This window comes from Pipistrellus hanaki, assembly GCF_964339955.1.
Source record: "Pipistrellus hanaki genome assembly, chromosome: 2".
Lineage (NCBI taxonomy): Eukaryota > Metazoa > Chordata > Mammalia > Chiroptera > Vespertilionidae > Pipistrellus > Pipistrellus hanaki.
Genome location: NC_140504.1, coordinates 28,724,968 through 28,743,846, shown reverse-complemented (window position 1 = coordinate 28,743,846; position 18,879 = coordinate 28,724,968). Strand labels below are relative to the sequence as shown.

The window sequence follows — 18,879 nt, the reverse complement described above, 5'->3', positions numbered from 1 at the left end:
TCCCTGACCTCTCAGGGTCTGAGCTGTTCCTGCCCTGCCAGGGTTGCTATTCTCTTTCTACAGTGATATGGTGTGGTGAGACCCTGAAGCAGACCCTTCACTGTTTTTCCAATCCTCACCACGTCTAATCACCATCTAGGCAGAGTCATCCCTAGATTGGTACCATGTAGAAAAGGTTTCTTCATTCTAGACCATATCTCTCACTCCCTGACATGTGAGCCATGACGAGACTACTGTGGCAGTTGTCACCTTATAACCGTGACAACTTTTCAGGTCCAGCAAGCATAAGGCAGAAAAAGGAGCACAAGAGTCTTCAACCCTCCAACCCTACTTTTTTTTCCACTTGCAAATACCAGTAACTCAGTTTCCCAGAGGTAGGGATGGGGGTGGGCGTGGGGGGTGGGAGGAGCAAAAGGGGGCTAATTGTGTGTTATATAGCAGCCTGTCTTAGTATTCTTCCCCAGCCCCAACCTATCCAAATAGAGGGTGTCCTGTGGAATTGCCACATTTATAACCATACTGCCTGCCTAACACGTGTGGCCACTGCTATCTTAAAATATCTGTTCCCACAATACATTCAGCAGTATCGTTTACAACTACTGGGTGTATATTGCTTCAGAAGAACCCACCCATAAAGTTATTATAGATCCATTAGAGGCCTGATGCACGAAATTAGTGCAAAGGCCTTGGTCCCTTCCCCCACCCACTATGGCAGGGGGGGGGGGCAAGGGGGCTCTGCCACCTCTGCCTTGGCCCCCACCCACTGCTCCTTTATCCAGAGGGAAGATGCGTGGTCTAATTAGCATATTATACTTTTATTATTACAGATTGTCCAATTTGAGAGTTATTTCTAAATCCAGTCAAATAATATTTGGCCACCAAGTGGGCACTTCCTAGCATAATGATTGTGCCCCAGTGTTTAGAGGGCCAAAAAGGCTTGACAACCTCAGTTGCCATCAGGTACCCCACACAGATTCTAATTGGGAAAATGGAAGTCCATCTACCTAACATTGATAGTGTCTCTGCCCTTTTTTTGTTCACAATTATGTGCGTGAGTTTCACTTAAATTATCACTAATCATTTTAATTGCTGTGGAATCATTGAGGTAAATATTTTAGAATATATATATTAATGGCAAATGGAAATATCAGAAAAAGATACTTAGGGCACACACAAAAAAACAGTTTTTATAAAGTAGAAATATTAACACATACTAATCCTAAGTGAAATTGAAAATTAAAAGACTTTTCTACCTGAAAATGTAAAAATCTATTACATAATTCTAGAATGAAAAGAACCTACAGTCAGAAATGAAAGAATTCAAGAAAAAGAATGAAAGTATATAAAAATCTATGTTAAGCAATAGAGAAGGAAATTCATAAGTTTTACATCTATATCAATAAAAATGAAAGAACATAAGTGAATTAAATTACTAGACCAGACAACTAGAAAAATAGTAGCAAAATAAACCAAAAAAAGAGTACAAAGGAAGATACAAAGATAAAAAGCATAAAGTGAGGTAAATAGAAAAATAGCAAATTAAAAATAATACGGTTCTTTTTAAAATTAACAAACCACTAGCTAATTTATTTAAAGTAAGTAAAAGAAGAAAACACATATGAAAAAATAACAAGAATGACTAGTAATGCAGAGGAAAAAATGTAAAATTCTGTGCAAGCCTGAAAATCTAGGTGATATAATTTCTTAGTAAAATAGGATTATTAGAATCAACCTCTGTGGAAATATATAAAGCTTACACAAAACAATATGAATAAAGTTATCTACAACTATCCCACAAAAAAGTCCAAACCAAAACAAAACCAGGCCCAGATATTTTCATGAGAATTTTACCACACCTTTGAGACCAGATCGTCTCCCAAAGTTACGTAGGATGGTTTAGAGCACATGTGTCAAACACAAGGCCCGTGGGCCAAATCCAGCCCGCCAGGCCTTGCAATGTGGCCCGCACTGCGCTGTCATCACTGCACTCCGCTGTCAGTTTATGACATTGTCAGTTTATGACTGTTCAGTAAACCATTTGGCCCGCGATTTAGGCTGGATTTTAGATTTTGGCCCCTTCTCTGATTGAGTTCGACACCCCTAGTTTAGAGCATAAAAATGAGAAAGTATTTTTATGTTGTATAACTTTTCTACCCTAAACTTTTTTAAAAAACAAGGAAAATAAATGTACATGCAAATATTCTAATACACTATTAGTAATTAGACTCAAATAGCACATGAAGAAATAATGCACATGCCTACATGCAGCTTCTATAGAGATGAAGAATAGATCGATATTAGGAAGTCTATTTAATACACTTTCATGGAAAATAGATTAATATCTTAAGAAATCTCTCAATAGTATTCTCAACTTGAATGTATATATGTACAATATTCCAAAAGCTAGCCTTTCACTTAGTGGAAAAACACTAAAAACATTAACTCACTAAGATAAAGAACTTGGGCAAGAATGTCCACTATCTTGTCCACTATTATTTGTTCTAGAAGTATTAACCTATGCTATTGGACAATAGAAAACAGACACATTGGCATTGTAAAAGAAAAAAATAGAACTGTTATTTTCAGGTGATCTGATAGTACCTGGAAAAGTCCCAGGTAAGCTATAATAATAAAAGCATAATATGCTAATTAGACTGGATAGCAAACGACTGTCCAGACAACCTTCCTGACGAAGCCGGGGCTGCGAGGATCGAGCCCCTTGCCTTGAATTTCATGCATCAGGCCTCTAGTCAATGATAAAGCTAACTCAAAAGTATTCATCAATGTAGCAGGATACAAGATTAACATGCAAAAGTAAACAGCTTTTATACAAAAATAATTACCAATTAGAAACTATAATGGAAGGAAAACCTTGCAGTAGCAACAGAAAGATAAAAATATAATAATGAAGCCCTGGCCAACTGGCTCAGTTGATTGGAGCATTGTCCCATATTCCAGAAGGATGTAGGATTATTTCCCAGTCAGGGTACATACCTAGGTTCCCGGTTTGATCCCTGGTCGGGACAAGTAAGAGAGGCAACCAATCAATGTTTCTCTTTCTTCCTCTCTAAATTCAAGGAAAACATATCATCTGCTAAGGAATACACACACACACACACACATCTCCTATCTAATAGAAGAGTAATATGCAAGTTAAAAGAAGAGTAATATGCAAATTAACCGTCACTGATATGCCTACAAGCCAATCAGCAGTGAATATGTAAATAAACCCAACCAAGATGGCTACAGCTACAGAGAGCAAGAGGGAGGCTTGGGTTTTCCCAGTGATGGAGGAAGCCAAACTTTCCACCTGCTCTTGCCGGCCTAGGCCTCTGGTTAAGGCTACAAAGTTTCAATAATAGAAGATACATAAATCCAACAGAAATGGCTGCCACCACGGAGCCAGCAGAAGGCTTGGCTCTGCTCTAGGCTTCAAAGTTTCAATTGTAGAAAATAAATAAACCCCAGGTACCAGGACCTTTGCTTGGGTCGCCAGGGGGCATGGCCGGCCTACAAACCACCACAGGCCCCTCCCTCAGGCCGCCCCACACACCCCAAGGGAACCCTCACCCTGACCCAGGACATTCTTCAGGGCAAACCAGCCTGCCGCCACCCATGCACCAGGCCTCTATCCTATCTAATAAAAGAGTAATATACAGATTGACCATCACTCCAACACACAAGATAGCTTTTTATATAATTAAGTTATTGAAAATGATACTGTATCTTCTTTAAATTTTATAATATATATATCATACCCAATGTGCAAACAAGTGATTTTCACTTAAAGATTTCTTTTTTTCGATTGGAAAACATAGTTTATTTTGTGTTCCGAAATACTGATTTCTCTCAACCATCATTTAGAAAACAAAACATAGATATAGAAATAAATTTTTGCTGGAGGATAATAAATACAGAAGACAGGAGATCTCAAAGGTTCTTGAGACAATGCCTTGCTCTGAATGGAAAGAAGATGCAGAGGATTAGTGAAAGATGAGTCCTCTGTACCTCCGGTAGTATGTGTGCGTAACTTGGTGCAGAGCCAGCTTCTTACCGAACACGGTGAATCCTTCCATACACCGCCGCTGGGGGGCGCTCCCAGGAGACCTGACTGCCTCCGCTCCCTGACGCGCCCTCCGTTTCCTGGGTTACCGGTTTCCTGGGTTACCGGCCTCCGCGTTCTTTCTCGAGTTCCCTTCCGGCCGGCGCGGAGGTTACGTCGCGGCGGCGCATGACGCAGCACGCTACGCTATAAATACGTGCCGAAGCGCCCGGCTTTCTTTCTGATCGCGCGGCCTGCTAGCAAGATGGCGCCGGTGAGTGTGCGCGCAGTCGCTGCGCGGTCGTCTTCTCTCCCCCCCCCCCCCCCCCCCAAGTAGACCACTTAGGCGTCTGGAGAGTTCGGGTTGTCTCCTTGGAGATAAAAGGAAGTGGAAGAGTAGACTGCGTCAGGGAAACGACCTAAATGTAAAGGCTCTAAGCCCTTCCGAGGGGACCGGCACGTGGCCTGGAGTTTGCGCCGGGCCCGGCCTTGGCTGGGGGGGCCGGGCGAGCGCAGGGAAGGAGGCGCCCAGGGAGCGGGCCGGGGGCACCGGCGGCACGTGGGCCGCTGCTTTTCTCCCCGCCACCCTGTCAGCTGGCACGGGGGAGGGAATGGGGTGCCGGGAGGGTCTGACGGCCTTAGCCCCCCTTACAAAAGAGAACGTCAGAGCCGAGCTGCGGAGGAAGCTTGTTCTCATGAAGGAATTGTTTTAAAGGCACAAACCACGACTATTGGGTAAAAGTAAAAGGAATGCGCTTTCAAACATTGACCTTATATAATAAGGGAATCGGGAAGATGTTAAAGTCGGTCCTAAGAGCACTTGGGAAGCTAGGTGTGTGTCGGAAATTTACAAAAAAAAAAAAAAAAAAGCATATGAGGGCGATACTGCTGGGTTACAGACAAAACTGGTGCTGTCTGAGCGGGCCATAACCCTGGTTCATCTCCGCCGGACTCCTAAGTTACACGCAAGTTTTTCGGCACAAGTTCCTGGACTACGTAAGGAAGCAAACTTGATACCCATTTGGGTAGATGCGATGTGGAAGTGTCATCCTCTGGCAAATGCTGATTTTGTCTGAATAGTTAATAGCTATAGCACCATTTCATTTGTGTAACCCTGTTACGTGGCCATTGGCCTGAAAGTGTTGGGTCTGAAAAAGCTAAGTTATACGTGTTTTCAAAGATAAAAAAAAAAAAAATACCGGCCAGACTAAAGGCCCCCTCGTACCAGCGATAGGAGTGAATTATGTGGGCGTGAAGGGTGCGATCTCCGACCTGGCGGAGCGCTGGTCCCCATCCGCAGTGGGGATGGCCGTGGTGGAGCGGCGCCAGTCCTGGAGAGAGGGGTACCTGGTAATTTGAAGTAGGACATCCGTGGTCTGGGAAATAGTAAGGGCTGTAAGACTTTCCTCGATAATTTGAACAAGGTTAGAGGTTCAAACAGCAGGATGGGTGTTTTCTAGCTCTCACTTGTAGGACTTGTAGTAGGAAGTGCATGGATCCTCTTAATCCTTTCCAGTTGTAAAAGTAGGACTCCTTGAAATCTTCTAATGAAGGGAACGAGTAGTAAGTAGCTTACCGTATTCTTTCGAGTTTTGCATTTGGGAGACAACTTGTATGATGTATGACAGATTTCACCAAAACTTGGTGTAAGTCAAGTTAAGGGGTGTACTCACCCTCCTTCCGGCATCCTGGTGAAAAAGGAATAACCCGATTGATGATCGGCTGTTTGTTTTAGGATTTTGCACAATTTCATGTCATCTTTTGGCATCGCGTACATCATTGCACCGATAGATTTTTAAAGTTTGTAAATAAAGTGACTAAGTTGTTTCCGAGAGTCATGATTATATTAATATTCTGTGACAGAAAGCCAAGAAGCCTAAGAGGACAACCTGGAAGTTTGGTTTGGACCTTACTCATCCAGTGGAAGATGGCATTTTTGACTCTGCAAATTTTGTAAGTATCACTCGACTCAGTTTGTTTTTTTTATCAATCTAAAGTTCTTAATAATTACTGAGTATAGAATATTTGATTTTAACCTAAGCTCTATTCCTAGGGTACCTTCCCTAGTGAATATCTAGGGTTTTCTTCCCTAGTTTTGCACTTTTTCTGTTTTAAAATAGGAACAGTTTCTACGGGAGAAGGTTAAAGTCAATGGGAAAACTGGAAATCTTGGGAATGTTGTTCACATTGAACGCTTCAAGAATAAAATCACAGTTGTTTCTGAGAAACAATTCTCTAAAAGGTTAGTATTTATTTTCCATACTATTTTAGTGAAATTAGGATAATTGTGGAATGTTTTATGGAATACGTAATCCTAGTATGCTCTTCATATGTAAGAATAGATACGTTGTTGGAGACATATCAAAAGTGCTTTGGAACTTTAATAAGGCCTATATGAATGGAAAATATACTTAGTGATAGTGACAGTTACTTAGGCAAGAGATAGGGAGGGAGGACACAAGAATTAGTAGAAAACCTGAGAGTGAACACAGTGTTGCCAGTGGAATTGGGTATTTCTGGCAAAGGGCAGAAAGGCTGGTGATGAGATTCAGCCAGGCTGAAAGCTTTTAATAACAGCCAGGTGTTAGTTTCAAGGCTGTGGCTAATCTTGACTTGTAAGTGGAACCTGTTGAGAGGTTACCTCTAATTGATGCAACATAGGATTCAGGTTAGAGATGGTGAAGAAGGGATCGTTGATATTTTAGTACATGGTACATTGGAAGAATGGAATTGTAAATTTAATGTAGAAATAATCTGATTGTGACAGTGAGATCGAAGAGAAAGCTGCTCTTGCATATTGGCTTATAACATAAAAATACTCGTTTTAAGGAGTTGGGAGAATAAGGGTTTTGTAGAGTAAAAACTGATTGTAATTGGGGTTGAGAGGCTCCCTTATTTGTATCCCTAGCAATCTTGCACAATGGTTAATACAAGCGAAGTATCTTGGGGGGAATTGAGAGCCTACAAGGTGAAGGTAACAGTGCACTTCTTTTATGTAATAAGCCTTTACATAGTAGGTATTTAATAAAATAAATATTTTTGTTTTAAAGATATTTGAAATACCTTACCAAGAAATACCTCAAGAAGAATAGTCTTCGTGATTGGCTTCGTGTGGTTGCATCTGATAAGGAGACATATGAACTTCGCTACTTCCAGATTAGTCAGGATGAAGATGGGTCTGAATCGGAGGACTAGGTGAAGGCACCTTATATAGGCCTTTGCTTACTAATAAAACATGAAGTTTACCAAGAGAAACATCTAGAAATGAATTTTTACTTTATCAGTGAATAAAAAATTTAACATTCTGTTGAACTTTTGTCTTTTATTTAAGTGTGTGCTGTTCACATCACAAGTTTCTGTAAGCAGTATTTAAATTAGCTTATAGCTAGTGGAATTTTTTCCAGGGTTTCTGAAACTTAACTGATTTTACAAATGTCCACCAGCCAGGGTATAAATCCATTTATATCCTTTTTTCCTTAAGTATCCACTTTTTATGTTTTTCATTCCTGAGTGGCATCCTTGATCCAACCAGTTCTCTACTGATGGTCATTTGAGCTTCCAAATTGCTGTCTCTATAAACAGTGCTTAATTAAAAGCCTTATACAGATACTTTAATTATATTTGCCATTTAAAAATTGAGACTCCTATCAAAGCAAAGGAATGTGTAATTTAAGTAAATACTGCCATTTACCTTCATGGGAACCTAATCACAGACTCACCAACAAGTTATATTATCCAGTTTGACTTTTTTGGTCTGATAGGCAAGGCAGGACTTTCAGGATAGTTTTTGCATTTCTCTTGTGAGGTTGAGTGTAACCTGAAAGTGGTAGTGTCAATACCTCAGGTACATAGATGGTTTAGCCATCTGTATTTCTTTTTCTGTGGGCAGCTTATATCTATAGGATATTTTTATGGGTCTTTTTTTAAAGCTGTATTCAGGCTGTTAAAACACTTGTTTATGATTAAGTTGCAGATTTTCTTTCAGCTGGTCATTTGTATTTCCCTCAAGTCTATGGTGATTTTGGTTTGGATTGGTTGCTATAGCACAGGGGTCTTCAAAACTACGGCCCGTGGGCCACATGCGGCCCGCAGAGGAGTCTGATCCGGCCCGCCAGGTTTTTTGGGCAGTGAGCGCAGCCGAGGTGTTACAGTAGGAATTAGTAGTTCATATAGTCCGGCCCTCCAGCTCTCTGAGGGACCGTGATCTGGCCCCCACTTTAAAAAGTTTGAGGACCCTTGCGAATTTTTTTTTTTAAATATATTTTTTTTATTGACTTTATAGAGAGGAAGAGAGTTAGAAACATTGAGAGAATCATCAATCAGCTGCCTCCTGCACACCCCCCCACCGGGGATGTGCCCACAACCAAGGTACATGCCCTTGACCAGAATCAAACCCGGGACCTTTCAGTCCACAGGCTGACGCTCTACCCACTGAGCCAAACCAGTTTTGGCTATAGCAGAATTCTTATGCTTCTATGCAATTATATTTATTATTCTGCTTCAGGATTTTGAGCTGTTAACAGTTTTCCTCATTTTCATGTCACTGAATTCATGTGCTAGTGTTGGTGTGATTTACCTTTTTTAGATTTAGATCTCTGTTCTGGTCTATTTGGAGTTTACCGTGGTTTGCAATTTAAGAAGTAAATCTAATTTTACCTTTTCCCCCTGTTATACTAACACATTAACCGATTCCAATGTACTCAAAATGTTTTGATTAATACTGATTTTCCTACTTCCTTGGAAATCCTTGCTTGGGGTTAGCTGAAGAGCTTTAGTGTGTTGCTGTTTTTGTAAGCTGGATGACTTAAAAGCCAGAAGGACCACTTTTAATAATACAGTAGCTCAGTGGTTGAGCATCGACCTATGAACCAGGAGGTCACAGTTCGATTCCTGGTCAGGGCACAGGCCTGGGTTTTTGGGCTCAGTCCCCAGTGGGGGAGGGGGGGGGCAGGAAGCAGCCGATCAATGATTCTCTCTCATCATTGAAGTTTCTATCTCTCTCACCCTCTACCTTCCTCTTTGAAATCAATTAAGAATATATTTTTAAAAATATGTAAGACTCAAAGGAGTGACCAAGGCAGGAAGCTTTTATATTTTTTAGAAAAGGAAACAACGAATTTGTGAAGAATTGATGAGGCAAAGGGGTTTGGGTTTGGGGCCGCAAATTAGTGAAGATGTAACAAAATGTGTTTATAGAGCTTTCTCGGCCCTAAATCCCCTGTCTCTGGGGATGAGGATGTGTCCCACCCTTCTGGTACAGTGAGGGCACCTTCACATGGAGAATTATTCCTACTCTCAGGGAACAGAGGAGGTCAGAGTGTCCTTCATGAACAGGATGTTTCTCAAGTAACTTTAATTCAAAATAATTAATATGCCAAAGTGGCATATTTTGGGGTGGCATATTCTGCTTCCCTCCAAATGTATAAGGCGTTATAGCCCTTAAAACCTTTGGCCTGGAGGATTAACATAAGAAAGGACCTGGGATATACAAGAGTCTTTGGCTGGAACTACCCTTTCCCCCTCCCCGAAAATAAGACAGTGTCTTATATTAATTTTTTTCTCCCAAAGTTGCGCTAGGTCTTATTTTCAGGGTATGTCTTATCTTTTCATGTGCTAGGTCTTATTTTTGAAGGATGAATTATTTTCGGGTATACACGGTATATAAAGAATAGTTAAAATTTAATGAGGCTTTCTGTGCTAACTTATTTAGTTGATACTTTTGTTATCCCATTTAATGAGTAAAGAAATGGCGGCAGAAAGACTTAACGTCACGTATCAGGAAGAGGAGATGCTAAAATACAAAATCAGGCAGTTTGGCTCTGGAGCCTGAGTTAATAATCACTTCAATGAACACTTTATCGGATGTTGATGCTCATCAGTCCAAAGACTCTGGGAACACATTTATCGTCCAGCCAGCCAATTTGGATTTGGTGGCGTGTTGGATGAGAGGGTCAGCACACCACAGGGGACTGTGGGCCATCTCACTACCTAAAGGTGTCAAAAGGCACTTGTAGTTTCTGTTGGGTGGTTCGGGGAGGGTTTCATAAAGCAAGAACTTGCGTAAGGTTGGTGCTATCAGGAAGCAGGAGCAGTTCTGGGATTGGGTGTCCTTATGAATCTTACACAGGAAGTAGGAAGAATAGATTAGGGCTGTAGTTGTAATAATAAAGCAACAACGGTCCTTTATATTGGCCAGAAAAGGGGGATATTTGATCGCTTTTGTGCTTTGGACAGTGTTCTTGTTTTAGTCTGTGCTCAGACAGCGTGACTAGGTTGCCTCGTGTTTGTCTTGCTCTCTCGCAGTCACTGAGTAACTTTGGCTGCTGTCAGTGCTTTGTGAATTTTTATTTTATTTTATTGTTTAACAGAATACCTTGGTCGGCCTGTGAGTGCCAGGCCAGCTCCTGGCTACTTTTCTCTTTTTTGAGAAATCAGACCCACAAGGTTGAAAATGACAAAAAGACAAAACCAAATTGACTTAAGCAGAAAGGTGGACCCAAGGCTCCATTCTCTTGATATTGCATGTTTTATGTTTTTATAGATGAGATGGTTGAGGCTCCAAGTGATTAAAAGGCCAGGGTGGGATCTGAACCACTACTGCCAGTCTGATTCCATGGCCTCCGTGTGTTCCACTATTTCAGGGCCCTGAAGGATGACTGAGCAGAGGGAAAGGCCGCTGTGACCAGGAACAGAAGGGAATGGGGAACAGCGAGGAAAGGGGTTGGGTAGTTAGGGTTGGGTGAGCATAGGGAAGAAACAGAAATGGAGCTGTGTGTTTTGGAACAGGTGAAAGAAACGATGAAGGCCATGGTTTAGGAAATTTAGTCTGAAATGGAATGTAATAGTTGGGAGAGAATGAAAGCTTAGGATGCTGGTGAAATACAAATATATATATATATATATATATATTCCAAATCTAAGGAAAAGAGCATATCTTATAAAAACTATGGCTACAGACCTTTGGGTCCTATCTGACTTCAGAGAAGGAAAGGCACAAAAAAGCATGCAGCACATGCATGCATGCATGTGTGCGTATGTTCACATGTGTGTTGTGTGTTGTGTGCCTGTGTGGTGTGTGTGGAGTGTGTGAGTTTATATATGTGTGTGTGGTACGTGTGTGGGGGTCTACCTATACTTCACAGTTTTACTAACACTCATAGACATAAGTATTTCTAGCTCCCTGAAGAACTGCAATTGGATATTCTTTCCGTTAGATGGAGCTATATGTTTGTCACAGGAGAGTTTTATGAATTTCATAGAAAGAATGCTTTTTTTTTTATTTTTATAGATAATGAATTTTAAGGTGGAACAGGGAAGAACTGCAAATTAAAATTGTTTTTAGAGTAACCATGTTATTTCTAACTTTTGAAGTATCTTGAATTATGGTGTCTTTTCACAGACCTTATACACTGTTCAAGCATATTTAGTAACATTTGTGGTGTATTTGTTGTTGTAGTTGTTGTTTTAAAAAGGCCCAAACCAAACTATACTCCTAGAAGAGTGGCTATTAATAGTATTTCAATTAGGATATTTCTAGATACATGTTCCCCACTTCTTTTTTGCAATTATGAAATCCAAAAAAACAGATTTTGCAAGTGTAAAGCCAGGAAACTCAGTTAAATTTGAACACTGAATACCTTTGCTAGAGTAAATGTGTTGCAGGCAACATTTGGGATATATACTAAAAATTATTTGTTGTTTGTCTGAAATTTGAGTTTAATTGGGTATTCTGAATCTTACAGCCCATTCTGAAAACCAAATATTTTTGTAACTTATTTGATGGGAAAATGTAACCTAAATTGATGTAAGGCTATATATAGTCTTTACCCCGCTGACTGTGAATATTTGTATGTATCACTGCAGAAATATTATGGATACTGCCCTGACTCCACAGAGGGTATTACATAGTATATCATATTTGTGCCATATTATCTTTTTAAAATAAAAAAGTACCAAAATACCAAAACTACAGTTGTTTCCAAGTCTTTTAAAGAAGATATGAATCTGTGTTAAGTTCTTTTAGTAAGCAAGAAAAATAAATACACAAATACTCATTTGAAGGTACTGTAAATTTTTTAAAATAAAAAATTAGTGCATTATAGATAATAATAATAGGACTGAAAATAAACCTACGTAATTTCTTTTTTTAAAAGAGTGTCTTGGCTTTATTATTATTTTTTTAAGTCAGAAAAATAATATGGATGGCAGAGCACCTACAGTTCAACAGGCAACTCATTTGTTTATTATCACCCTCCCCCACTCCTCTGCCCAAACCAAATCACCCCAGACTGAAAGAGGCCACATTCTCGCTGTTCCTCAAACAAAACAAACCTTGTGGAAGGAGACTGCCTGACTTCCTTGGCATTATATTAGAATGTTGTTACTTGACTACTTAGGAAATGCTTTCTAATTTGTCTTAGATCTGTCTGCTTTCAGTCATTGATAATGACCATGAATAGAACTGCTCATCAACATTTTCACAAATTTGCTTTTACCTTATTAGATATCTATCGATTTTTCTTCTCAGAGTTCTCTTTCCAGTTTAAACAATCTCAATTCCCTTCAAAAGCTTTCCATCTTATTCACAACATATACACACAACTCATTAGTTTATACTCTAATTCGATGTTAATGTCAATTATATCTCAATAAAACTGGAAGAAAACAAAACAAAACAAAACAAAATTTGTTTCTCTCAATATTAAAAAATATATATATTTTCCATTGTAACCATTTACCAAACTGTATTATTATAAAACAAGTAGCCTTAATCTTGGATGCATTGGTGAATTAAATGTGAGGGGAGTGGGTGAGCTCTGATTTGGATGTCTGTGGCAGTTTGGTGACTACATGTAATGCAAGACCTCGTCTCTGCTTCTTTGAAATCCATAGTGAAGTCAATTTTAGACAAATCTCAAAATGCTGGGAATGACTGCTTCTTGTGTAGAACAGCGCAGAGGCCTAATTACTTACTTACTGGTGCTGCGCAAACACAGAGTCTGCTTGTAAAGATGAGTGACAGCCTCTAGCTTCATTGTAAAGGAAAGCAGAGCACTGCCTGGCAGGTCCAGGAGTCTCAAGACCCCTCTGCTCTCCCTGTCTGAGAGAGAAGGTGTTTTGTCACAGAGAACAACAGCGGGCATTTATGGCCTTCGAACGCAGTTGTATGAGCAGAGGCCATTGGAGAGTGAAGGAGCTGGCAATTAGCAACATAATTAAAGAAGACATTGTTTCTTAAGGCCTGAGACTTGGACAGTTGGAGACAGAAAGACGGACAAGTCAAGCACAACATAAAGAAATGAAATGTGTGAGTGAGGATTTGGACAAACATGTGCCCTGATTCAGCTAGGGGCATAGAGGTAGAGTGGGTGACAGTGAACTTGGCTGAGAATACAAGCATCGAGATGGAACCAAGGCTTCCTTACTGATTTCTGTGATCATTTCTGAGTCACAGGTTCTTCTGTATTCTGTTTGGGGATAAAACAGTTTTGATTGAATACAGTTTACATGGTATTGTTTTTGTTTTGCTTTTGAGCTGTGTGTACCTGTTTACTAACTAATCATAAATCATTTCTCAGTGTGGAGTTGGTTCTTCTTAATTAAACTTTTAATGAGATTCTTAGAAAAGATAGTTGGGTACCTAACCTAGGTGGATACAAGATTACACTGTGGCTATGTTTCTGAATCTCAGAAAGTATAGTAGGTCAGCAGTCATCCTGATGAAAACCTGTCACAGCATATGCCCTGACCGGGAATAGAACCAGCACCTGTTGGTGCCTGGGATGGAGCCCAACCAACTTAGCCACACTGACCAGAAACATAAGGCCCAGCAACAGCAGTGTCCTCTAGGATTGTGTTTCACCCCCTCCAGTGGAGAGGAAGACGACATTTTGATTAAATGACAAAACTTACCTGATTAGAGAATTCTCTCTGAGCACATTAGACTTGTTAACTGGTTTTCACTTAGAGGAGAGAAAGCTGGTCACCATTAAAAAAAAAAAAAAATGCTCTCATTCCTACACACTTATCAACTAGCAGGGGTCTTCAAACTACGGCCCGCGGGCCACATGCGGCCCGCAGAGGAGTCTGATCCGGCCCGCCAGGTTTTTTGGGCAGTGAGCGCAGCCGAGGTGTTACAGTAGGAATTAGTAGTTCATATAGTCCGGCCCTCCAGCTCTCTGAGGGACCGTGATCTGGCCCCCACTTTAAAAAGTTTGAGGACCCCTGAGAGCATCTTTATGGAGACGTTTAGATTGAACTGAAATGTCATTAGTATATTTCATTTCTTAGTCCAATCAAACAACGGATCACTGATATGGAAGAAAAATAAATGCCATTTTATCTTGAGCTGAACTTAAAAAAAAAAAAAAAAATCTACCTTTGACCAGATTTATCTTCAAATCACTGTTTTAGGACCAAGCCTTTTATCATTTCTAATGACAATCATGCACCAAAGAGGGAAAAAGTGATTTTGGAAACATCCCCGTTGCTGCTGCGTTTAAGAAGAAAAATGCATCTTATTAAAGCATCTTCAGCCGCGTGTTTCATGAATTGATGGACATCTGCTCAGCCCGGCCGCTCTGCAGTTCAGACACATTCATCCCCTCAGCATTCCTGAGGGGCTCCGGGCGCCCGCCGGATGCCAAAGACAACATCTAGATCAGCAATTTCTCATAAATCATTGGAACACGGAACATGAAACACGAAGGGGAAATCAGGAATTCAATAATAAATGTGGCAAGGTGCACAAACAAGAGAATTGAAACCAGATGAAAAGGAGCCTTTCGGGACTGGAGGTCAGGAACTGCGTCTCCCCCGCTCCCTCACAGCCTTAGCATAATCCCTCTGTGCTTCCCACCCGGGCCCTCAGCCTGCTGCTCTGAGTTGGTTTTGGAATATTGATGTGGTGGATTTAAGGCTTTAACATACAACGAAATTAGTGTCGTTTATTTTCGTTTGCTCAAGGCCCCAGGCCGTGATGCAATGAAGAGGAGATGGTGTTTATTGTACTTGAAGGAGTGCAGTGCTCGCATGCCTGGAAATACATTCTAGGTATGTGTTTATAAAATACAACTCAATGTATGCAATGGATTCTTACATTCAAAGTTACACGTATTACAATACAGAAATGTGACTAATTTTGTTTTCAAACAAAATGTCAGCTGGGACCGGTTTGGCTCAGTGGATAGAGCGTCGGCCTGCGGACTGAAAGGTCTCGGGTTCAATTCCGGACAAAGGCATGTACCTTGGTTGTGGGCACATCCCCAGTAGGGGGTGTGCAAGAGGCAGCTGATCGATGATTCTCTCTCATCAATGTTTCTAACTCTCTATCCCTCTCTCTTCCTCTCTGTGAAAAATCAATAAAATATATTAAAAACAATAATGTGATAAATGGCTAAAATAAAAAAAATTAAAAACCCCAAAAAAACAAAAACAAAACAAAACAAAACAGAATATCAGAATTTCTCAGGAGGCTTTTTAGGTAGAGACTTACCCCAACACTGAGGACATTCCTACACATATCATGGGAATGCCTCTTTGGGTCTAAAGCTGCAGTTTAGTTTTAAAAATAGCCTCTTGGGTGGCAGGTTATCATTGGTCATTGGCCTTGAACTTCCAGAAACACCTGGTGACTAATATGGTAAATAACACAGGTGAAATGATTTTTTTTTTTTTTGGGGGGGGGGCGGTAAAAACAATGTAGAATAATAAAGACAAAAGTGCTCTTAAAAGCATTTCTAAGGAAAAGGTACAAAATATGACCAATCTCTCCATATAATTTTTTAATATGTAAGCTAAATATTGGGATTTTTTGGACTTTGTTTGGTCTTATAACAAAGATCTTTGTTTTACACTTATTTTGAATAGTTTAATATAATTTAAGTGAACAATGAGAGCTCACTTTTAAAAGGCATCCTAGCCCTGACTGGTTTGTCTCAGTGGATAGAGCGTTGGCCTGCGAACTGGAGGGTCCCAGGTTTGATTCCTGTCAAGGGCATGTACCTTGGTTGCGGGCACATCCCCAGTAGGGGGTGTGCAGGAGGCAGCTGATTGATGTTTCTCTCTCATGGATGTTTCTCACTTTCTATCCTTCTCCCTTCCTCTCTGTAAAAAATCAATAAAATATTAAAAAAAAAAAAAAAAAAAAGGCATCCTAAGCAGTCACTGTAGACTAAATAAGTTATTTATTTGGTGAATACTAGTAAATAAATAGGTCTCTGATCACTTTGCAAATTTAGATTTATAAACAATTGCATGTTGTTTATTTGTCTTTCTAATCCAGATGCTCTCATGGCACATTTTGTAGTTAGATTAAATGCTCTCTAAGATCCTGAATTGATACATTTTGGTTCCTTCTGAGTCTCCTTAGATTTATTTATTATTAAAATAAATAACCAACAACCAACGTACAGGAATCAAACCTGGGACCCTTCAGTACACAGGCCGATAGTCTATCCACTGAGCCAAACTGGTTAGGGCTAGATTTATTTGTTTGCCTTTAATTTCAGTCTCTCAGATCAGCCTTATCTGAGCCCTGCCACTCAGGTAGGCCGGCCTTGGACTCAGTGCCCCCGGGAGCTGCTTTCAGAGGAGATGCATTTCCCTGCTGGGGTCACTATTCTAAACAGCCTGATTCTGTTGCATCTCCTAGGCTTCTAGATACTAAATAGGCATTCTCACATATGGTTGAGCGTGTGGGCATAGCCACAATACCCGGATCCAATTCCCAGCCTTCTGCTTGCCAACAGCAACCTCATCCAAGTTGCTTAACTGTTATGTGCCTCAGTTTTCTTGTTGGGCGAATTGGAAATAATCATAGCTCCCAATTTATGGTGTAAGGCACAAATGAGTTAAGATATTTAAAATGCTGCAAAGAGCATCTGGTGCATGTGAGTCACAATAAACATTTGTTATTGCTACATTAAAATAAATGAACACAGTGAGCCCTTTTGCTGTTATAATTTTTTAAAAATATAATTTAGAAACGTATGGGGAACATTTTCTCATACCTGTTTTATCGCTGATAGTATTTCAGCTTATGGATGTACCATAGTTTACTACATTAATACCATATGTTTGATAGTTAGATGGTTTCTACTTTTTCTTGTTTTAAATATTGTGATTTTTTTGTTTTGTTCATTCTTGTGTTCTTAATACAAACAAGTTTCTGAACAGTTTCATGGGGTGTGTGCATTTTTAGTTCTTCTATTTTTTTTTTTTTTCTAAGCTGGCCACTAGAATATACCACTTTACATTCACTTTTATGGAAAGAAGCTGTATTGATCTCCACAGCTCACTGTGTACGATCCCATCCAGCACGATCCCCTTCCTACCCCTTTAACACGTTAGCCACCTCTTCACACTAACCAGGCTCCTCACACACAACACCAGCTTTTCTAGTTTGGTCATCTTAATCATTGTCAATGATCGATATATTTGGGATCCATTATCTCAAATGTTTGGCGTTTTCAGTGGCCTTTGCCTTTACTTTATTTTAATTTAACTTAAGTATAGTTGGCATACAGTATTATATTGGTTTCAATGTGCAATACAGTGATTTGACATCTATATACCTCATGATGTGATCACCACACTAAGTCTAGTAATCATCTGTTACCATGTCATCCCAACATTACTGACTATACTCTCCTTCGTCTTTCTCACCCATTTTCAAAGCCCCCTCCTCTCTGGCAACCACCACTTTGATTTCTGTTTCTATGGATCAGTTTTTATTTTGTTTTGTTTGTTTGTCTTATTTCTTTTAGATTTCACATAAAAGTGAGGTCATTGTCTTTCTCTATTTGACTTATTTCACTCAGCACAATACCCTCCAGGTTAATCCATGTTGACAAAATTGGCAAGATTTCCTTCTTTCTTGTTGCTGAGTAATAATGCTATTGTGTACATGTATCACATCTTCTTTATCCTGTCAACTATTGATGGACACTTAGGTTGCTTCCCCGTCTTGGCTATTGTAAATAATGCTACAATGAACATAGTGGTCCATATATCTTTCTGAATTTTTTTCAGATAAATGCCAAAAAGTGAGTGCAATTATTGGGTGGTATGGGAGTTCTCTATTTAGTATTTTTGAGGAATCTACATACTGATTTTCATAGTGGCTGCACCTGTTTACAATCCCACCAACAGTGCACAGTGGTTCCCTTTTCTCCACATCCTCACCATCACTTGTTGTTTATTGATTTTTTTGATAATAGTTATCCTGACAGGTGTAAGGTGAAATCTCATTGTGGTTTTAATTTGCATTTCCTTAATGATAAGTAAGTGTGATTTCATTTCTCATTGCCCCTACCCCTGGCTCCTTATATCGGTTGCACATCTATCTCTCCACAAAGGTATAAGCTCCCAACCTTAGGGATTTTTTCAAACCTGTGCTCACCAGAGTTCTTAGAAGCTTAGGGTCACTGCAGCACAGAGACCTTCTTTCTTTTGGCCAGATGAAATGTAGGAGGAATAGGAAAGAAGGCACAACAAAAGCAGGGACAGAAAAACCATAGAATAAATGGACAATCTAGGCACAAACAAGGCCAATTAGAAGGAACCTCTATGATGGAGCATAATGTTAAGGTGGGGGCCATATTCTCTATAATACTGCCATGAAAACATATTTAGGAGGCATTGTTAAGTGTAAGAACAAGGTATAGAACTGCATGTGTCGGACAGCATGTTCCTGTTTGCATTAGGACGCAGAGTCTGAGAACACATGTGTGTGGCTTGTTTCTGCATAGCAGACATCTGACAGGACGGAAAAGATTGGCAGCGCTAATTACCCCTGGGGAGGAGAACGGGGCAGTGAAGAACAGGGATGTGAAAAG

The 18,879-nt window shown here is 40.1% G+C and overlaps 1 protein-coding gene across 1 annotated transcript; it reads left to right on the top strand.

Annotated features, from left to right (window-relative positions):
* The first annotated feature begins 4,230 nt into the window (after positions 1-4,230).
* Positions 4,231-7,354, top strand: RPL22L1 (ribosomal protein L22 like 1). Its single transcript, XM_084875648.1, has 4 exons — positions 4,231-4,316; positions 5,906-5,995; positions 6,163-6,284; positions 7,093-7,354. The coding sequence occupies exons 1-4, from the start codon at positions 4,308-4,310 to the stop codon at positions 7,235-7,237; spliced, it is 366 nt and encodes a 121-aa protein (XP_084731774.1). The 5' UTR covers positions 4,231-4,307; the 3' UTR covers positions 7,238-7,354.
* The last annotated feature ends 11,525 nt before the right edge of the window (positions 7,355-18,879 follow it).